This window comes from Gymnoscopelus microlampas (assembly GCF_963454915.1).
Source record: "Gymnoscopelus microlampas genome assembly, chromosome: 8".
In the NCBI taxonomy this organism is placed as follows: Eukaryota; Metazoa; Chordata; class Actinopteri; order Myctophiformes; family Myctophidae; genus Gymnoscopelus; species Gymnoscopelus microlampas.
The window spans coordinates 57596753-57614165 of record NC_139945.1 but is presented as its reverse complement, the minus strand read 5'-3'; the positions used below and the strand labels follow the sequence as shown (position 1 = coordinate 57614165).

Genomic DNA, 17413 nt, shown 5'->3' with positions numbered 1-17413 from the left:
TGTTATGATAATGAATGACAGTGGGGCTTCAGTGTGGGAACAGATCTTCCCATACTTAAAGCCCATGTGGTTTGCAAGACCAGAGCTGGAATAATTTATCACAGATGAGGAAATGCTCTGATCACAAGCATCTGTCATCTCCTTCATTCATCCGTTTGGATGGCTCAATTCTCAGCGTTCTCTCTCTCTCTCTCTCTCTCTCTCTCTCTCTCTCTCTCTCTCTCTCTCTCTCTCTCTCTCTCTCTCTCTCTCTCTCTCTCTCTCTCTCTGAAAGTGAAAGTGGTCAAGTCTGGGTTTTATATACGTAGGCTAGAACCAATTCAAAGTATTAACAGAGCAGTAATGACTACATTGGATCCGTTGGAACACATTTTTGGAAATATAAGGTTTCCACCTGATAGCAACGATATGATACAAAAAAACATTCGTCTTTATCACCTAATAAGTAAAGTAAAAATATATTTGTTTTGGTGAATTGTGGGTGGTGTTCTTTTCTTATGTGTTTACATTTGTCACCAGACAAAGAAGTGGAGCTCGGTGTCCACCACTCATTGCCTCTCTTCTCAGGGCAGTTTGTCATCAGTCAACGTGGTCAAATATTCAGCCACGGTGTCTATTTATGTTTTGCCACGGTGTCTAGATATGTTCCAAATCACGGTGTCTAGATATGTTCCAAATCACGGTGTCTAGATACGTTCCAAACCACGGTGTCTAGATACGTTCCAAACCACTGTGTCTAGATACGTTCCAAACCGCCCCTCAGGTCTTCTAGTGCTGACCTGTTCGAGGTGCCTACAGTGACATATAAAAAACACGGTGAAGCAGCATTCTGCTTCTACGGTCCGACGGCGTGGAATAGACCATATTCACACGGCGGCCATTTTGGAATTTTACAATGAAAGTGCCACCCCGTTTCCATGGCAACGGGGGTGGCATTTCATTAACTTAATAGCAATATGGCCGCCGTGTGAATATGGTCTATAAACTCCCATTACACCTAAGACAGGCAGCCTCTGCAGATAGCTTTAATGCACAGCTCAAGACCTTTTTCTGTAATTGCATTCTTGCTCTGTAAAGCACGTTGAGCTGTATTTCATGTCATGAAAGGTGCTATACAAATAAAGAAAAGTTTATTATTATGTAATAAATGCTTCAATCCAATAGGTTTCATCATTATGTTTTTGCTTGATTGATAACTTGGTTGGGTGGGATTTGTGGAGGAATGATGTCACTGTCCCGAAGCTGGTTGTTATAGGCTCTATGCACAGTTAGTATCATTGGTAACACCTGTGAATGTCACAGCAGCCACAATATGGCTGCTGTGAATAGAGCCTATTGGTGTTAGTAGCGTTAGTATTGTTAGTAGGGGCTGATATTAGTGTTCTATAAGCCAGTGGTTCTCAACCTTTTCAGGCCGCGACCCCCCAAAAAGAATCATATTTGAACAGGGGACCCCCCACCCTGACAAGCACTTGTAATTGTAGGAGTCGAGTCGAGGCATTACATTTTGTTTGACATTGGTTCCACAGATAAATATTGTGAAAATAGATTGGCTATTGTTGCCTCTTTCTTATAATATTTGACTATTTGGCCAATGTTTGATCAGTTTTCATAGTTTGTTGATTACTTTTGATGCAGGAATGGTATTTTTTCTTTTTTTTCTTAATTTCTTTTTAGGTATAAAAAGTATATTTAAAAGGTCTTAAAAGTCCTTAAATTGTCACTTCACTGTCATTTGGGGACCCCCAATATCATGTGGACCCTCAGGTTGAGAACCGATGTTCGAAGTGTCAGGACCAGTTGACTGAGGGAACTGGCCCTCCAGGGTTTTATAATGATAAGATATGGGGTCACTAATTTTAAAGATGATTCTGATTCTCTCTCTCTCTCTCTCTCTCTCTCTCTCTCACAGTGCTAGAGATCTTACAGTTGGTGACAAAACGGGATCTCTTCCTGGCCGACACCCACATCCTGGAGCTGGAGCAGGAGTGTAACGAGGCTCTCACTGTCGTCGTGGTCGCCACCGCACCGACGGGGCCCGACGGGGCCACTAACCCTCCTCATCCGCCGTCGTCGTCGACGGCGACGCACGCGGAGGGGGAGGCCCTCGGTCCCGCCGGCGGGAGGGACAGCGTTCTCAGTCCCGCCGGTGGGAAGGACAGCGGGCGTCGCAAAGCCAAGGACGTGGAGCTGCTGTACGAGGCCCTGCAGAGGGAGCTATGGAGCGTGGTGAGAGAGTCCCTGAGGTCCCCTACGGCAGGGCCCAACCTGGGACTGGTGGTACAGGTGAGTCCCTACTAGGGTGGGCCTAGCCCTGGTTCAGAGCGTTAGTGAGTTCCCTCTAACGCCCTGGAAGACCCTGGGCGAAAAATAAACAAAACTGTTCTCAGTGTGTCGTCCCTGACACAAATCAACAGTCAGCCAAACTCCGTTCAATGAAAGTCAGGATTCATCTCAGTTTGCTTTTATTAAGATGCCGGTGGTCAGCTTTACTATACAAGGAGTGAAACTGTAGAACAGAAACCAAAAATACACAATCAGCTCAATAACGTTTCCCATAATGTAACACTCTACCCCACACAAGGCAAGCAAACAATCATTAAAGTTATTAAAGGACGACTTCACCACTTTTCAACATATCTTCATATGATAGGTCCTCACTAATGCTCATGATAAAATGGTAATTTTTTTTCCTAATCAGTCTGTGTCTCAGAGGAGGGCTGTAGACAGTTCAGAAACCCGTCTACCAGTGACATCATCGATGGGGAATCCAAGCTAATAGAAACTGCAGGCTTTGTATTCCTGGAAAATTGCAATGCAATAATAGATCACATTGTTCTCGCCTTAATAAAAGTCTGAATTTAAAAAAAAAATCTTTTTGGAAAAAAAATCTTGCCTAACGATGATGTCACTGGTAGACAGGTTTCTAGTCTGTCCACAGCCCTCCTATGAGACACAGACCACGTAGAAAAAAAATGTATCATTTTATCATGAGCATTAGTGAGGACCTATTATATGAAGATATGTTGAAAAGTGGTGAAGTCGTCCTTTAAGCATCCCACATATATCACAACACAATTCTCAAACAAAGCTGTTTTCATGGTAAATGTACACAAACAAAAACTTACAAGAGATGGTTTCAAACCAAAAACAAAGAAAGGCAGTAGCAGCTTGTGTGTGTGTTTGCTCCTTGGCTGCACACCTGACATGACTTGCTTCAATTAGCTAAACAGCACATACATGAAATTTGTTCTCCTAATTGCACATCACAAGTCAACATTAAATGCAAACAATACTCCCCACTAGGGGGTGTCAAACCCATCTACAATAGACTAGATGCCTGGGACAGCACAAAAACATTTACAGATTTGGTTAATGGTAAGTTCAAATCCTCCAGATCTGTAGAGGGCGCAGTGGAGTAAATAAAAATAATTTCCGTCTCGTGGACATATTTTATTTTCTGCCCAAAAAGTGTATTTTACAGAGTAGGTGGGGTGCTGAGAGGCTTCCCTCACAAAACAGCCTTTGTTTCGGTGAGTAGCGAAATGGTTTTGTTTATTTTCACTACTCTTGAGCACTCGCAGGGCAGTGGAATTCCTTGTACAAGCGCAGAGCCCAGGGTCTTTCAGGGCGTTAAGAGGGAACTCAATAACGCTCTGAACCAGGGCTAGGGTGGGCCCATAGACATATATAGGTAGACGCCTCCTCCGGCTCTGAGGCGTCTGTATCTCGGGCGCAAGCTTCCTGAATAGTCAAGCTTCCTGACTAGTACTGGCCAATCACAGCGCGACCTTTCCTGGGACTTGGCAGAATCTAGTTGTATAAAAATATAACAGGATATTTTTATACAATTTGATTCTGACAAGTCCCGGAAAAGACCCACTGTGATTGGCCAGTTGTAGTATTTCAAAATATTTGAAAAAGTTTAAAAAGAATTCCAAATGTTTTCAAAAGTATTGCATTAATTAAATCTAAAAATCAAATAATAAAAATACATATATTATGTATTCATATATCTGCTATTTTCACTAGCTTGGGTCCCGGGAAAACGTCGTAATAATTTCTCTAAACAGTTCGAGAACGAACTTGCTCTATAACGTTACCGTTACCGTTTCCTCATCCAGGTGCTCCAGCAGGAGGAGCAGGCGGACAGGGAGTGGGCGGTGAGCGAGCGCGCGGCCCCCGGGGGCCCCCGGCCCCGCCACCTGAAGCAGCGGTGGAGGGAGGCGGTGGAGCAGGCCGCCGACGGCTCCCTGCCGTCCCACCGGACGGAGCTGGTGGCCGGGGAGCTGAGCTCCTACCTGGACCGCCTGAGGGCCCGGACCGTGGAGGACCTGGGGGCCGCCAAGAGGAACGTGGTGCCCGTCTACCCCGAGGACTACACACCGTTCCAGGTAGGGAGGGGAGCAGGCACGTGCACACATACAAATTAAAGGGGGCTTGAGCACCTGCCCTTTTACCCGTCGGTAAAAAAGTGCCCTCTACAGACTAGAGGGCACTTAGTCCAGACTCAACTGCCCCTAGCGGCCTGACGGTAAGGCAGACGGAAATGGCAGTGGATGTGTTGGATGCAGCTCAAAGTGAACTTTCCTCAGGTATCTAGTTCGTCGCCGTCCGACCTTCCTAGCCCGTGTTATTGAAGAAATACGGGCGACAGTGGCCAAAACTTAATCGAAAATCAGTGATCGAAAATTGGCAAAAGTGGCCGTTTTCAAGACGTTTTGGCCATTATCTCTCGAACGGAAAGTCCAATCTGCTCAGTTCAAATCGTGTTGGATGCGTGACTTTGAGGACATTAAGTACGCTATTACACCTTTTCGTTTTTTGGGGGTTTCGGGCCTACAAGTATGGTAATCGGGCCGGCCGGCAATAGGTGCCCTTTTGAAATTCCAGCCCCTGCCTCTCCGAATCCCTCTGCACGTCCCTGGAGGGGAGGAGGGAGGAGTACCGTTCCAGGAAGGGAACGGGGGGAAAGAGAGGGAGGGAGAGATGAAGGAACATAATGCCCGTCTACCCCGAGGAGTACACACCGCTCCAGGTAGGGGGGGAGGTAGACAGAGAGGGAGGGAGGGAGGGAGGGAGGGAGATAGGAGATATGCTATAGATATATGTGAGTGATAGGGTGTGCAACAGTGCCATCTGTTGGTGACAACATTGTTTTCACAAGCTAAACATAATTATGAAGACAAACATTCATGTATTATGGTCTAAACTCAACTCAATATGTCTCACATTGGGACCTGAAGCCATGAGCATAATACTGTACTGTCGCTCAGAAACCTTGTATCTCCATACGTAAATTAAATGCACTATTTCGTACTATAGTAAGTCACGCAAAAGTAGCGTACACAGCTATATATTGTGTGTGTGCGTGCGTGCGTGCGTGCGTGCGTGCGTGCGTGCGTGCGTGCCTGCCTGCCTGCCTGCCTGCCTGCCTGCGTGGGATATATATTCTTATATTTAAGTTGCCTTATATGGCTAAGAAAAAAGTATTAGCAATCTAATAAGCTTCAAATGCAACCTAAATTATGAATCTAATGTTCTCTTAATAACAAATAAACTCTTAACAGCCAGCATTTTTATGTGTGACCTTTGACCTTTTGTCCAGGTGTACGTCCAGAGCTACCACCAGGCGGTTGCTAGGCGACTGCAAGCCATCACAGACGACCAGCTGCAGATCACTGACATCTACAGTCTGCTAGACTGGCTGTACAACATCTACAACAGGTAGGCCAAACCACGCACGCACACACACACGCAGAGACATGTTGGGGACAGTGTGTAGTAAATGGGCTCTATTCACAGCAGCCATATTATGAAGACATTCACAGGTGTTACCAATGATACTAATGAAGACTCTGTTCCATTCTGGTCAAACAGAGTCAGGGTGCTGATATTGTGCATGTTGGCCCACTGGAAACATTCTGTTACACCAGTGGGTCTACAGTTGGGGTCCAGGGACCCTCATGGGCTTCCAAATGCCCCCTTACATGTGTGTAACTCTTGAGAGTGTACAAATGGAACCAAATGGACTTCCATTTGTACACTCTCAGAGTTATGGGGGTCGTGGAAACCACTGTGGAACAGAGCCTTCATTAGTATCATTGGTAACACCACCTGTGAAGGAAGTGATAATATGGCTGCTGTGCATAGAGCCTATTTCTCTACAGGGACGTGTTGAGGACAGTGTGTAGTAAAGTTGTGTATTTTGTCATTTCTCTACAGGGACGTGTTGGGGACAGTGTGTATGACCAGTCCGTTCAACCGCTCCCAGTTAACCCCCCTGTTGCCAGCGGAGACCGTGGACAGACTGGAGCTCGACTGCCTCAACTCTGTCAGGGTGAGACACGAAACAATATCTCATAATGTAAATCCGCAAAGCAACTTTGAACTAAAGTTTTCAAACAATTGCAAGTAGAAAGTATTGAAAAATGGAACTACTCAAGTGAAGTAAAAGTATCTTAAAGTAACCTGAGTAATTGGGCCTCATTCACTAAGCTGTTCGTACATTTCCGACTATATTAGAGTGTGGTGTATATTTCCTAAGTCCTGACAATAGGCTCTATGCACAGCAGCCATATTGGAAAGAAATTGGGCCTCTTTTTACTTCCTTCACAGGTGTTACCCAATGATACTAATGAAGGCTCTGTTCCATTCTGGTCAGGGTATTGTGCATGTTGGCTCACTAGAAACACTCCATTTTGGTTCCCAAATGGCCCCTTATGGTGGGTGTGTAACTCTGAGAGTGTACAAATGGAACCAATTCCATTTGTACACTCTCATAGTTATGGGGGTCCTTGAAAATAACCACCACTGTGCTAAACTAAATGGAACAGAGCCTTAATTAGTATTATTGGTAACACCTGTGAAGGAAGTAAGGAAGGGGCCCAATTCATTCCCAATATGGCTGCTGTGCATAGAGCCTATTCATGGAAGAGGGTGCAGAGCCTTGAGCAGATCGCAGGTGTATCTCATGATGAATCCCAGCTGATCGCATTATCACAAGCGTGCTCCCGTGAAGATCCTTTGCTTCGTTCCACGCCCCCATTTAACACCATCAAAGGCAACCGGAAACGTCCAACGTCAGACGAAAAAACGTTATTTGTCACATCGCACCGCCTTGACAACTTGTAGATCAGTGTATTTTAGCATGTGAGTCCCTCACACGATGGGTCCATTTAAAGAGGTGGTGCCATGGTTTTGCACTTTTTCAGTTTTTCATGTGTCTATGAGGTTGATAGAACTTCATTAAGCCCCCTGGTGGTGTTTTTATGGTGTTTTATGTCTTCTCTGACTACTTTGAGTTTCTACCTGAAGGCTGAAACCTTGAGGGTTAAACGTGCCAATAGAAAAACAGCGCTTTAGTGACATAGTGAAAATATACCCTCCCCCTCATTATCATAACACAACAGGTGTGGGCATGAGGAGGAGGAGGGACTAGGACAGGTGGGTGGTGCTAAGGTGGTGGAGGAGGTGCTAAGGTGAGAACCAGGTATACTTAATGAACTGGAGGCGTGTCCACATAAAAACATAATTTTAACAATTTCTGTACACTTTTTTGAAAAAAATCTTCCTCCTAGTATAACCATAATACCTGATGATTATGTTCTAGGGGGGGAAAAAATCACTGAAAATCATGGCACCCCGTCTTTAACATTAATAAAGTCATAGCCTACTCGCATGTGTAATGAGAATAAGAAGTTTACAAAGTTTAACCTCACGGCCAACGGCTAATAAAACTTGGAAGGAAAGATGATGCTGGAATCCGCCAATATCCGATAATTATTGATGATCAGACCTTTATTGATTAGGGGAAATACGTCCTTTCGACGAACATATCCTATCCGCTGTCCTAACGATGATGTCACTGGTAGACGGGTTTCTGGACTGTCCACAGCCCTCCTATGAGACAGAGACCAAGTAGAAAAAAATGGTATCATTTTATCATGAGCATTAGTGAGGACCTATTATATGAAGATAGGTTGAAAAGTGGTGAAGTCGTCCTTTAAGCACAGTTTTGAGGTATTTTTACTTTACTGGAGTTTGCCAATTTTCAGTACTTTTACTTGTACTCCACTACATCTCAGAGGCAAATATTGTACTTTTATTCCACTACAATTATTTGAAAACTTCAGTTAAGTTATTTTGTAGATTTTGATTATCCTACCACTCAAACAGAGAGCGTCTCCTTCCCAAACCCCAATGGTTCTAATCAGCCCCCCGCCCACAGGAGTGGCCCAATTCACTCACAACTTGCTACAAAAATCGCTCATGAAAAACTATATAATCTCCTACATTCCATTTTCCACCTTCACATCTGTCTCCTTCTCTAATAATCAAAAAGTGCTATATATTTCATCTCGCACTTTACTTCCGGATGGTTCGTTTTGCACCTTGCCACATCCGTCACGGGACAGAAACAAGCCCTGCCGTGCTCTATGGAAAACAGCCCAAAAGCGCGCCCAAATGAGCCCAAAATTGCTTACACACAAAGCAGACCTGGCACCCCATTTCAACGTCACAGCAACATGCAGCCAATCAGCGTCGACGGCAACGCAGCCTACGCCAATCATGTGTGAGAGATCTACAAGCTATGGGGCAGAGACGCCGTGTGCCATGCACCGTATCTTAGCAACAACGAAAGCGCTCACTCTCATTGGTCGTGTCACGCTAAGAGCAGTTCCCAGACAATGGCATCTCAGAGAGCTTGCTGTAGTGTTTATACATCTATGGCTGTAGCCATCAGAGTCAGTCGCAGCGACGACGGACAGGGCGCTGTGATAGTTGGCATGGAGCTAACGCTAACGTGGTTGTCATGCCTGCAGCGGCTGTGCAATCACTTTGTCAACAATGCACGTTCGTGCGGTAACTGTTCTTATTGCTGCTCCGTTACTCCATTGTAGATGGTGTATGTTGTGTGTGTCTTCTGGTGTAGCTCCACAGCAACTCCAGTAACTAACGTAATGGCAGGACCGCCCCGTGCAACGCACGTTTAGGCTGCATTATGGTCATGTAGTAATTTCAGATCATTTCGGTCCGATTAGGGCAGTGGCAACCCCCCCCCCCCCCCCCCCCCAAATAATCATATTTGAACTGGGGACCCCCCCAATTTTGTTTGACTCCGTTCCACAAGTCAATATTGTGAAAATAGCAGATCTACAAGCTCACAACGCCTCACGTTGAGAGGCGTTGTAAGCTTGTAGATCGGCTATTTTCAACATGTTTGCCTCTTTCTTAAATTATTTGACAATGTGGCCAATGTTTTATAGTATAGTTTGTTGACTACTTTTGTTGCAGTAATGGTCTTTTCCTTTACTTTAGCTTTTTTATTGTCTCCGCCAGGCCGAAAGGGATGGCGTGAGAGTATGTTTTACCCCCTGTCCGTCCGACGGTCTGTGGATAGCTAATCTCCCGCATCGTTGGCTTGATCGCAGCGCAACTGTGCACACACACTCCCTGGATGCCAATTCAGAACCTCTGCCCCATTTCTTTCACATGGCCCTGTTATAGTGCCACCAGGAGGCCGCTTTTTGCAAAACACATTTTCTCACAGTACTGCTACATATTTTGTCCTAACATCACGCAAATCGATACACAGTATCTCTATAGTCATTTAAAAAAACACGGTCTTTCAGATTTTTCATTTTCCATCCTGATTGACTAAAAATGCCTTCCAAAGTTTCCAGGACTGCTCCGTTTTGACCAAAATGCCTCAAATTATGAACACAGCATGCACTTTCCGTGCAACTTTGCACCCACATTCCCACTATGCCGAGCAAGAAATTCCACTTGAGATTTTTCGAATCAGTCTCATGGTGGCTTTATAACAGTCCGATTTGTGTTTTCACCTATACCTGCACCAATCTGTGTAAAACTTTGTATGTGCACTCTCTAGAGGTCAAGGAAAAACCTTTCCCCTGCATTTCTCACATCTACCTTTTATAGCTCCACCAGGAGGCCGCCTTATGTACAACATATTTCTTTACATTACTCCTTCCGATTTTATCTACATTTCACGCAAATCGGTACACATGATCTCTATAGTCATGTGATCAAGACGGATCTGTTTAATCTTTCATATTCCATCCCGATTGGCTAAGATTCACATCTAAAGTTTGCACAAAATGCCGCAAATCATGAATGCAGCGTCCGATTGTGGTCAACTTTGCACGCACATTCACACTATGTTGAGGAACAAGTGATACCATTTTAACATTGGCCTGTGGGGGGTCCCCACCGACTCTACCTGGCCCTTAGGTGGGCCCCACCTAGGCAATTCTATGTGGGGCCGAGGTGGGTCTTAACTGCGATGCCCATGCGGCCTATAAGTCGCTTCTACCTGGCCCTTAGGTGGGCCCCAACTAGCCACGTTTATGTGGGACCAAGGCGGGTCCTAACTGGGTTTGCCCATGCAGGCTTTAACTGGGTTCTACCTGGGCCCTAGGTGTACCCTAACCAACCAGAGTGCAGTGCCCATCGCTCCAAATGTTGTCAGGGCTCTCAATACTGCACATTGGTGGAGGAGGAGGGCCCGCAGGGCGCCCGCACACATCGCTGAACCAATGGTAGCCCACGGATGTTTCCTCTGGAGATTTAAAATCTGCCCCTCTATGCCACATATCATCTGCGCTACAGGGTCTTCACTGACCGAGCCACGGCCCCACTGGCCCTCATGACGCTATGCCACTTATATGCGCTGCCAAGTGGCCGCGGGCGCTACGTGGGCGTGGCGGCGGGCTAGACGCGAGGCCCTGCGTAGCAGGGCCGAGCTTCTAGTTATTACAAAACATACACTAACCACATCAGCCCTATATATATTTTGGCCATTTGAAAATAGACGATCTACAAGCTCACAGTGTGTCGCGATGCAATGCATTGTGAGCTTGTAGATCTGCTATTTAGTTGTTTTTTTCAACACTTGAAATGGGATAGATGGGTTTCTGAACTGTCCACAGCCCTCCTCTGAGACACAGACTGAGTAGAAAAAATGGTAGCATTTTATCATGAGCATTAGTGAGGACCTATTATATGAAGATAGGTTGAAAATGGGTGAAGTCGTCCTTTAAGTACAACATTTTTGTACTTTTTCCACCACTGAGTTGTATGTCAGTCAAAATCCACTGACAAAAAAAGTGAATGAATCCGACGTGCGGAAAGGCGTGGATCTGCGCGTAAGTACAACCTCTGCACAGAGGTCCACGCTTAGTGAATGAGGTCCAATGCCCTTAATGTAACGTTCCACCTGTGTTTCCAGGCTAAGGTGACCACAGAGCTGTCTCAAGTTTTGGACGAGGAGGAGAAGAGATGGATGGAAACGCTACATATAGAAGAATACCACATCACACTGGCCAAGACTGTTATACAGGTATACACACATATGCAGGGGCGTCACGGCCATTCACTGTGCGTACGACGCGACACCCTCACTCACACAGATCTGTGATTTCATACCCCCCACTTTTTGAAAAAATAAAAAATATATATATATTTTTGATAATAAATCGGTAAAATCAGGCAAAAATAAGAATGAAATAACCTAACCCTAACCCTAAAACCGAAATAAAGTAACCAAAACACGAAAAAATTAACACAATCCGCCATAAAAACTTTTGAAAATACAGAATTTGTTTAAATTTGACAGTTACAAATGTTTTTCACGCTTTTTCAAAAATAGCAGATCTGCAAGCTCATAGCTTGAATGAGCTTGTATATCTGCTATTTTTGAATAGCCAAAGTGTAAAGTAAGGGTATAGTATAGTCCACAGAAAGTCCATCCCCCCCACCTTCTGAGAGCCCGTGACGTCCCTGGATGTATACATAATTTCGTATACATCGGTTCAACGGTAGGAGGCTCTCAGAAACCAATTAGAACTTGAAAAATGTATTTTAAATTAGAAACAGAATTAAAATTTTCACCCTCTAATAATTTGGGAAAACAGTTAGATGCCGCCCGATCAGCTTTAGATCAGATTCTGACATGGGAAGCAGAGTCCACCATCTTTTTTGCAAAGCATCGGCTCTATGAATCAAGAAATAAACCCGGTCGACTCCCAGCTCGCCTTGCTAAAGGTAAACACAACTCTAATACAATATGCTCCCTTAAAGATGACAATGTTGTCAGCCCTCGTACTTCTAAGGATATAAATAGAGTTATGACATCTTTCTACCAAAATGTATATTCATCGGAGTGTGGGACCTCTGATCAGCAGAGGAAAGACTTTCTTGATAAGATAACGGATGGAGGGACTGATGCCTCTTATAATAAATCCAGAGCAGTCGGGTTTTATACCAGGCCGACACTCTCCAAAAAATGTATAAATCTTGCAGTTACCAACTAGTAAAGCCTGGCCATGCCAAATGTACTTTTCTACATGGGCTTGTCATGCTTGTTTTATCTGGGAATGGCTCCAAGCCTATTTACACAATAAGAACTGTGTGGATTTGTGGGGCTGCGCACCAAACTCACTATGGGCCCTTGCAACTTGTAATAAAGATACAATAGGCTCTATGCACAGCAGCCATATTGGAAAGAAATTGGGCCTCTTCTTACTTCCTTCACAGGTGTTACCAATGATACTAATGAAGGCTCTGTTCCATTCTGGTCAGGGTACTGATATCGTTCATGTTGGCTCACTAGAAACACTCCATTTTGGTTCCCAAATGGCCCCTTATGGTGGGTGTGTAACTCTGAGAGTGTACAGGTCCATTTGGTTCCATTTGTACACTCTCAGAGTTATGGGGGTCCTTGAAAATAAGACAACCACTGTGCTACACTAAATGCAACGGAGCCTTAATTAGTATTATTGGTAACACCTGTGAAGGAAGTAAGGAAGGGGCCCAATTCATTCCCAATATGGCTGCTGTGCATGGAGCCTATTCATAGGGAGATACAAGGAAACCCAATTATATATACTTCTATCAGAATATGGTGTCAGATTTACACTAATGTAAGTTGAGGGGACGGTAAGGTCCCTGCTAACACCCATTTCTAGTAATCATGAATTTGGCCCAGGGTCTAGTAGCTCGCCTATCTTCAAGACTTGGCATTCTCGAGGGCTTAGAGTAATGAGTGATTTATTTAAAGATGGTGTTCTGATGTCGTTTCAGCAGCTACAGACGCAATTCAATCTCCCATGGGATTTCTTTTTTGGTTTTCGGCAAACACGTCACTATATTAATTCATTACGTTTTCCCCTACCACTTGGATCCCTTTATAACAAAGTGGAGGATTTCTTATGTAAACGTAGTGATGTATCACACTTTATCTTTATCACTTTATCTTTATCTCTATCTATCCTTCTATTCCTTGTTATACTCACTGGACTCCCTGGAGGTACACTCCTTCCGCAAGTCGGAGAACGATTTTGATAATGAACTAGAAAATGTGCTCCTCGGAGCACAAATCTCCGCCAGCAAATATTGGAATTTATTCCAAGATTGGAACTTTGATGATAGGCGTTGCGCCTTTGCTTCTTCATCAGTTTGCAAACAATGATTAGCTTCTTCAGTTTGCATAATAAGAGTTAGTTGCACTGTTTCATCAACTGTGACTGGAAAGTACTGTTCTTGATTAATCCTGTCTAAGCTATTTATATTACGTATTGTGATGACACCAGTGTGTCTACATAATGTATTGCTCCGCCATTTCTCAGCCATTTCGTGATTATTCCTGTCTTGCCTCACTTTGAAAGAGACCAAGACTCTTTCAAAGTGACACATCTATTTATAGGCCGCTATACGTCATGCGTCTCACTAGCCAATCAGAGCACACTCTTTCAACGTATTGTCACGTGTCACGTGAGGCTTGACCAATGTTAGCTTGGCCGAGGGGGGGGACGGAAAGTGAAAACATAGTCTCCTGGCGGAGACAATACATCAAGGATGACTGGCAAGAGGCCATTGACGCTGTTAAAAATGTTTTCACCTGTAACAGATTAAGAGAAACACAACATAAAATCCTTCACAGACTAACACATCACATCTGTGATACTAAACAAAATGGACAGCTCAATATCCCCTCTGTGCTCTAAATGTCATACAGATCTTGGAACTTACTACCACTACTTTTGGGAATGTAAGTGTATATCCAGGTTTTGGGGTTCTGTGGCATGGGAGTTAAGCGATATCTTTAAGGTTCAAATAAAGAAGGATCCGGGAGCTTTCATCTTGGGACTCCCTTCAAAAGAGATTCATTTGACACCCTCACAATTTAAGTTATTTGATAAATTCTTACTATTAGCTCGAAAATGCATTTTGATCAATAGGCTCTATTCACAGCAGCCATATTATGAAGACATTCACAGGTGTTACCAATGATACTAATGAAGGCTCTGTTCCATTCTGGTCAAACAGAGTCAGGGTGCTGATATTGTGCATGTTGGGGTCCATTTGGTTCCATTTGTACACTCTCAGAGTTATGGGGGTCGTGGAAACCACTGTGCTACACTAAATGGAACAGAGCCTTCGTTAGTATCATTGGTAACACCTGGGAAGGAAGTGATAATATGGCTGCTGTGCATAGAGCCTATTGGACAACTCTGGTATAAAGACATTTTTGGCGTGCTCCCCCTTGAAAGACTGTGTGCAGTATACAGAGGCAATGAAGCTTCTTCTCTAAAGTTGTGGGCCCTGCTAATGGATTACTTCCCCACCGAAATCTCTCGGATCCTTCTAAAAGTTCATTGCACTGTGGGCCTGAACCCTCCCCTTATAGATAGACTTTGAATATGGTTGCTTTTTGGTGCCTATGCATCTGTGTGATTATGAGCTATGTGGAGTGTGGTGACTTGTGTCTTAGGTGACTGGCTATTTTTTTTCTTTTTTTTTTACTGATGGTGTTGATGAACAATGGAACTGGAGGTCCCTCCCCCCTACCTTTTTCTTCTTGTTGGTTTTGTTCTGTTAAGAGTATGTCTATGTCAGTTGTTGTATGTGGAAATTAAAGAAAAAATCTATGGAAAATATAAAATATAAAAAAAAACACACAAGCGCACACACTTTGGTTTTTTTTTTGCAAATACGAAGAGAAAATCCCCCAAAATGGATTAAATACAATCAATTAATACTACTTAATAATTGATTTGTTTAACTTTAGGAGTATGAAACTTTTTTTTTTCACGTTACGTTTTACCCCTTTTTCCCCTAATTTTGTCAATGAATTAATAAACTTTGGCCAATGAATCCCTCCCTACGCATTTCTGTGTACATTACCTGCTGACAGGCTCCGCCGCCAGCACGTACAGTGGTTAGCACTTGAGAATGGCAGTAATACCATCTGAGTGCCTCTGTGGTGCCACAGAGGTGCCACTACTACTTGGTGGTGCCGCATTTGACACCTTTTTTTAAGGTGTAGTGTGGCTGAACGGCCACCATGTGGCACATGTGAGTTCATGAGCTCTACAGTACAGTATTAGCAACAGGGGAAGGGTGAATGCATTTAAAGTTAATGTTATTTTTATTTTTTGTAAACATAGAAAATAAGGGAATGAGTCCTTAGGATGAATTGAAAGTAGCAATTATTTCTTTAAACACAACTGTGTTTCATGGTGGAAGAAGTGCACAGACATTTTACTTAAGTAAAAGTAGCAATACCACAATATAAAAATACTCTATTTTATATTTACTTATTTTTAAATATACTTACCAAAAGCTAATGTTCTACAATGTTTGAAAGTAGCCGATCTAGCTTGTAGATCGGCTATTTTCAAATGGCTGTGGTATTACATAGGGCTAAAGTGGTTAATATGTATGTTTTATTATATAACAATTTATATCTGCAGAGTAACTAAAGTTTTCAAATAATTGTAGTAGTGGAGTAAAAGTACACTATTTGCTTTTGCAGGCGTTGTGGAGTAGTAAGTGAAAGTGCACTAATACTCCAGTACAGTAAAAAGAAAACACTTCATCATTTTCCCCAAGATTCTATGGAACCCAAGCGGGATTCGTACCCCGTCCGCTCACCTTTCAGACACATCTGACTAACCGCTATGCTATCAGTTCAGGTGACAAATTGGCTGTATGTGATGAGAAGACACTACACACAGAATGGGGCATCTAACTTCCAGCTGAACCAGTGCTATGTTACTTGAGTAAAAGTACAAAGGTATTGGCATCAAAATATACTTAAAGTACCAAAAGCTAATGTTCTACAATGTTTGAAAGTAGCCGATCTAGCTTGTAGATCGGCTATTTTCAAATGGCTGTGGTATTACATAGGGCTAAAGTGGTTAATATGTATGTTTTATTATATAACAATTTATATCTGCAGAGTAACTAAAGTTTTCAAATAATTGTAGTAGTGGAGTAAAAGTACACTATTTGCCTTTGCAGGCGTTGTGGAGTAGTAAGTGAAAGTGCACTAATACTCCAGTACAGTAAAAAGAAAACACTTCATCATTTTCCCCAAGATTCTATGGAACCCAAGCGGGATTCGTACCCCGTCCTCTCACCTTTCAGACACATCTGACTAACCGCTATGCTATCAGTTCAGGTGACAAATTGGCTGTATGTGATGAGAAGACACTACACACAGAATGGGGCATCTAACTTCCAGCTGAACCAGTGCTATGTTACTTGAGTAAAAGTACAAAGGTATTGGCATCAAAATATACTTAAAGTACCAAAAGCTAATGTTCTACAATGTTTGAAAGTAGCCGATCTAGCTTGTAGATCGGCTATTTTCAAATGGCTGTGGTATTACATAGGGCTAAAGTGGTTAATATGTATGTTTTATTATATAACAATTTATATCTGCAGAGTAACTAAAGTTTTCAAATAATTGTAGTAGTGGAGTAAAAGTACACTATTTGCCTTTGCAGGCGTTGTGGAGTAGTAAGTGAAAGTGCACTAATACTCCAGTACAGTAAAAAGAAAACACTTCATCATTTTCCCCAAGATTCTATGGAACCCAAGCGGGATTCGTACCCCGTCCTCTCACCTTTCAGACACATCTGACTAACCGCTATGCTATCAGTTCAGGTGACAAATTGGTTGTATGTGATGAGAATACACTACACACAGAATGGGGCATCTAACTTCCAGCTGAACCAGTGCTATGTTACTTGAGTAAAAGTACAAAGGTATTGGCATCAAAATATACTTAAAGTACCAAAAGCTAATGTTCTACAATGTTTGAAAGTAGCCGATCTAGCTTGTAGATCGGCTATTTTCAAATGGCTGTGGTATTACATAGGGCTAAAGTGGTTAATATGTATGTTTTATTATATAACAATTTATATCTGCAGAGTAACTAAAGTTTTCAAATAATTGTAGTAGTGGAGTAAAAGTACACTATTTGCCTTTGCAGGCGTTGTGGAGTAGTAAGTGAAAGTGCACTAATACTCCAGTACAGTAAAAAGAAAACACTTCATCATTTTCCCCAAGATTCTATGGAACCCAAGCGGGATTCGTACCC

At 43.2% G+C, this 17413-nt stretch overlaps 2 protein-coding genes across 5 annotated transcripts in view; one reads left to right on the top strand and one right to left on the bottom strand.

Annotated features, from left to right (window-relative positions):
• Positions 1 to 17413, bottom strand: part of LOC311050670 (uncharacterized protein) — a gene marked incomplete at its 3' end in the record, with an annotated part of 728236 nt that overhangs the window by 647059 nt on the left and 63764 nt on the right. The window lies entirely within an intron of this gene.
• exoc3l2b (exocyst complex component 3-like 2b) overlaps positions 1 to 17413 on the top strand; it is a 157480-nt gene that overhangs the window by 113895 nt on the left and 26172 nt on the right. For 3 of the 4 annotated variants that reach the window (XM_084065397.1, XM_084065396.1, XM_084065395.1), the window contains exons 5-10: positions 1913 to 2286; positions 4125 to 4394; positions 5609 to 5727; positions 6226 to 6340; positions 11255 to 11365; positions 14042 to 14074. In XM_084065397.1, coding sequence (XP_083921523.1) covers positions 1913 to 2286; positions 4125 to 4394; positions 5609 to 5727; positions 6226 to 6340; positions 11255 to 11365; positions 14042 to 14074 — 1022 coding nt within the window. The remainder of the gene's footprint in view (positions 1 to 1912; positions 2287 to 4124; positions 4395 to 5608; positions 5728 to 6225; positions 6341 to 11254; positions 11366 to 14041; positions 14075 to 17413) is intronic. The other variant, XM_084065398.1, reaches the window with a different exon arrangement.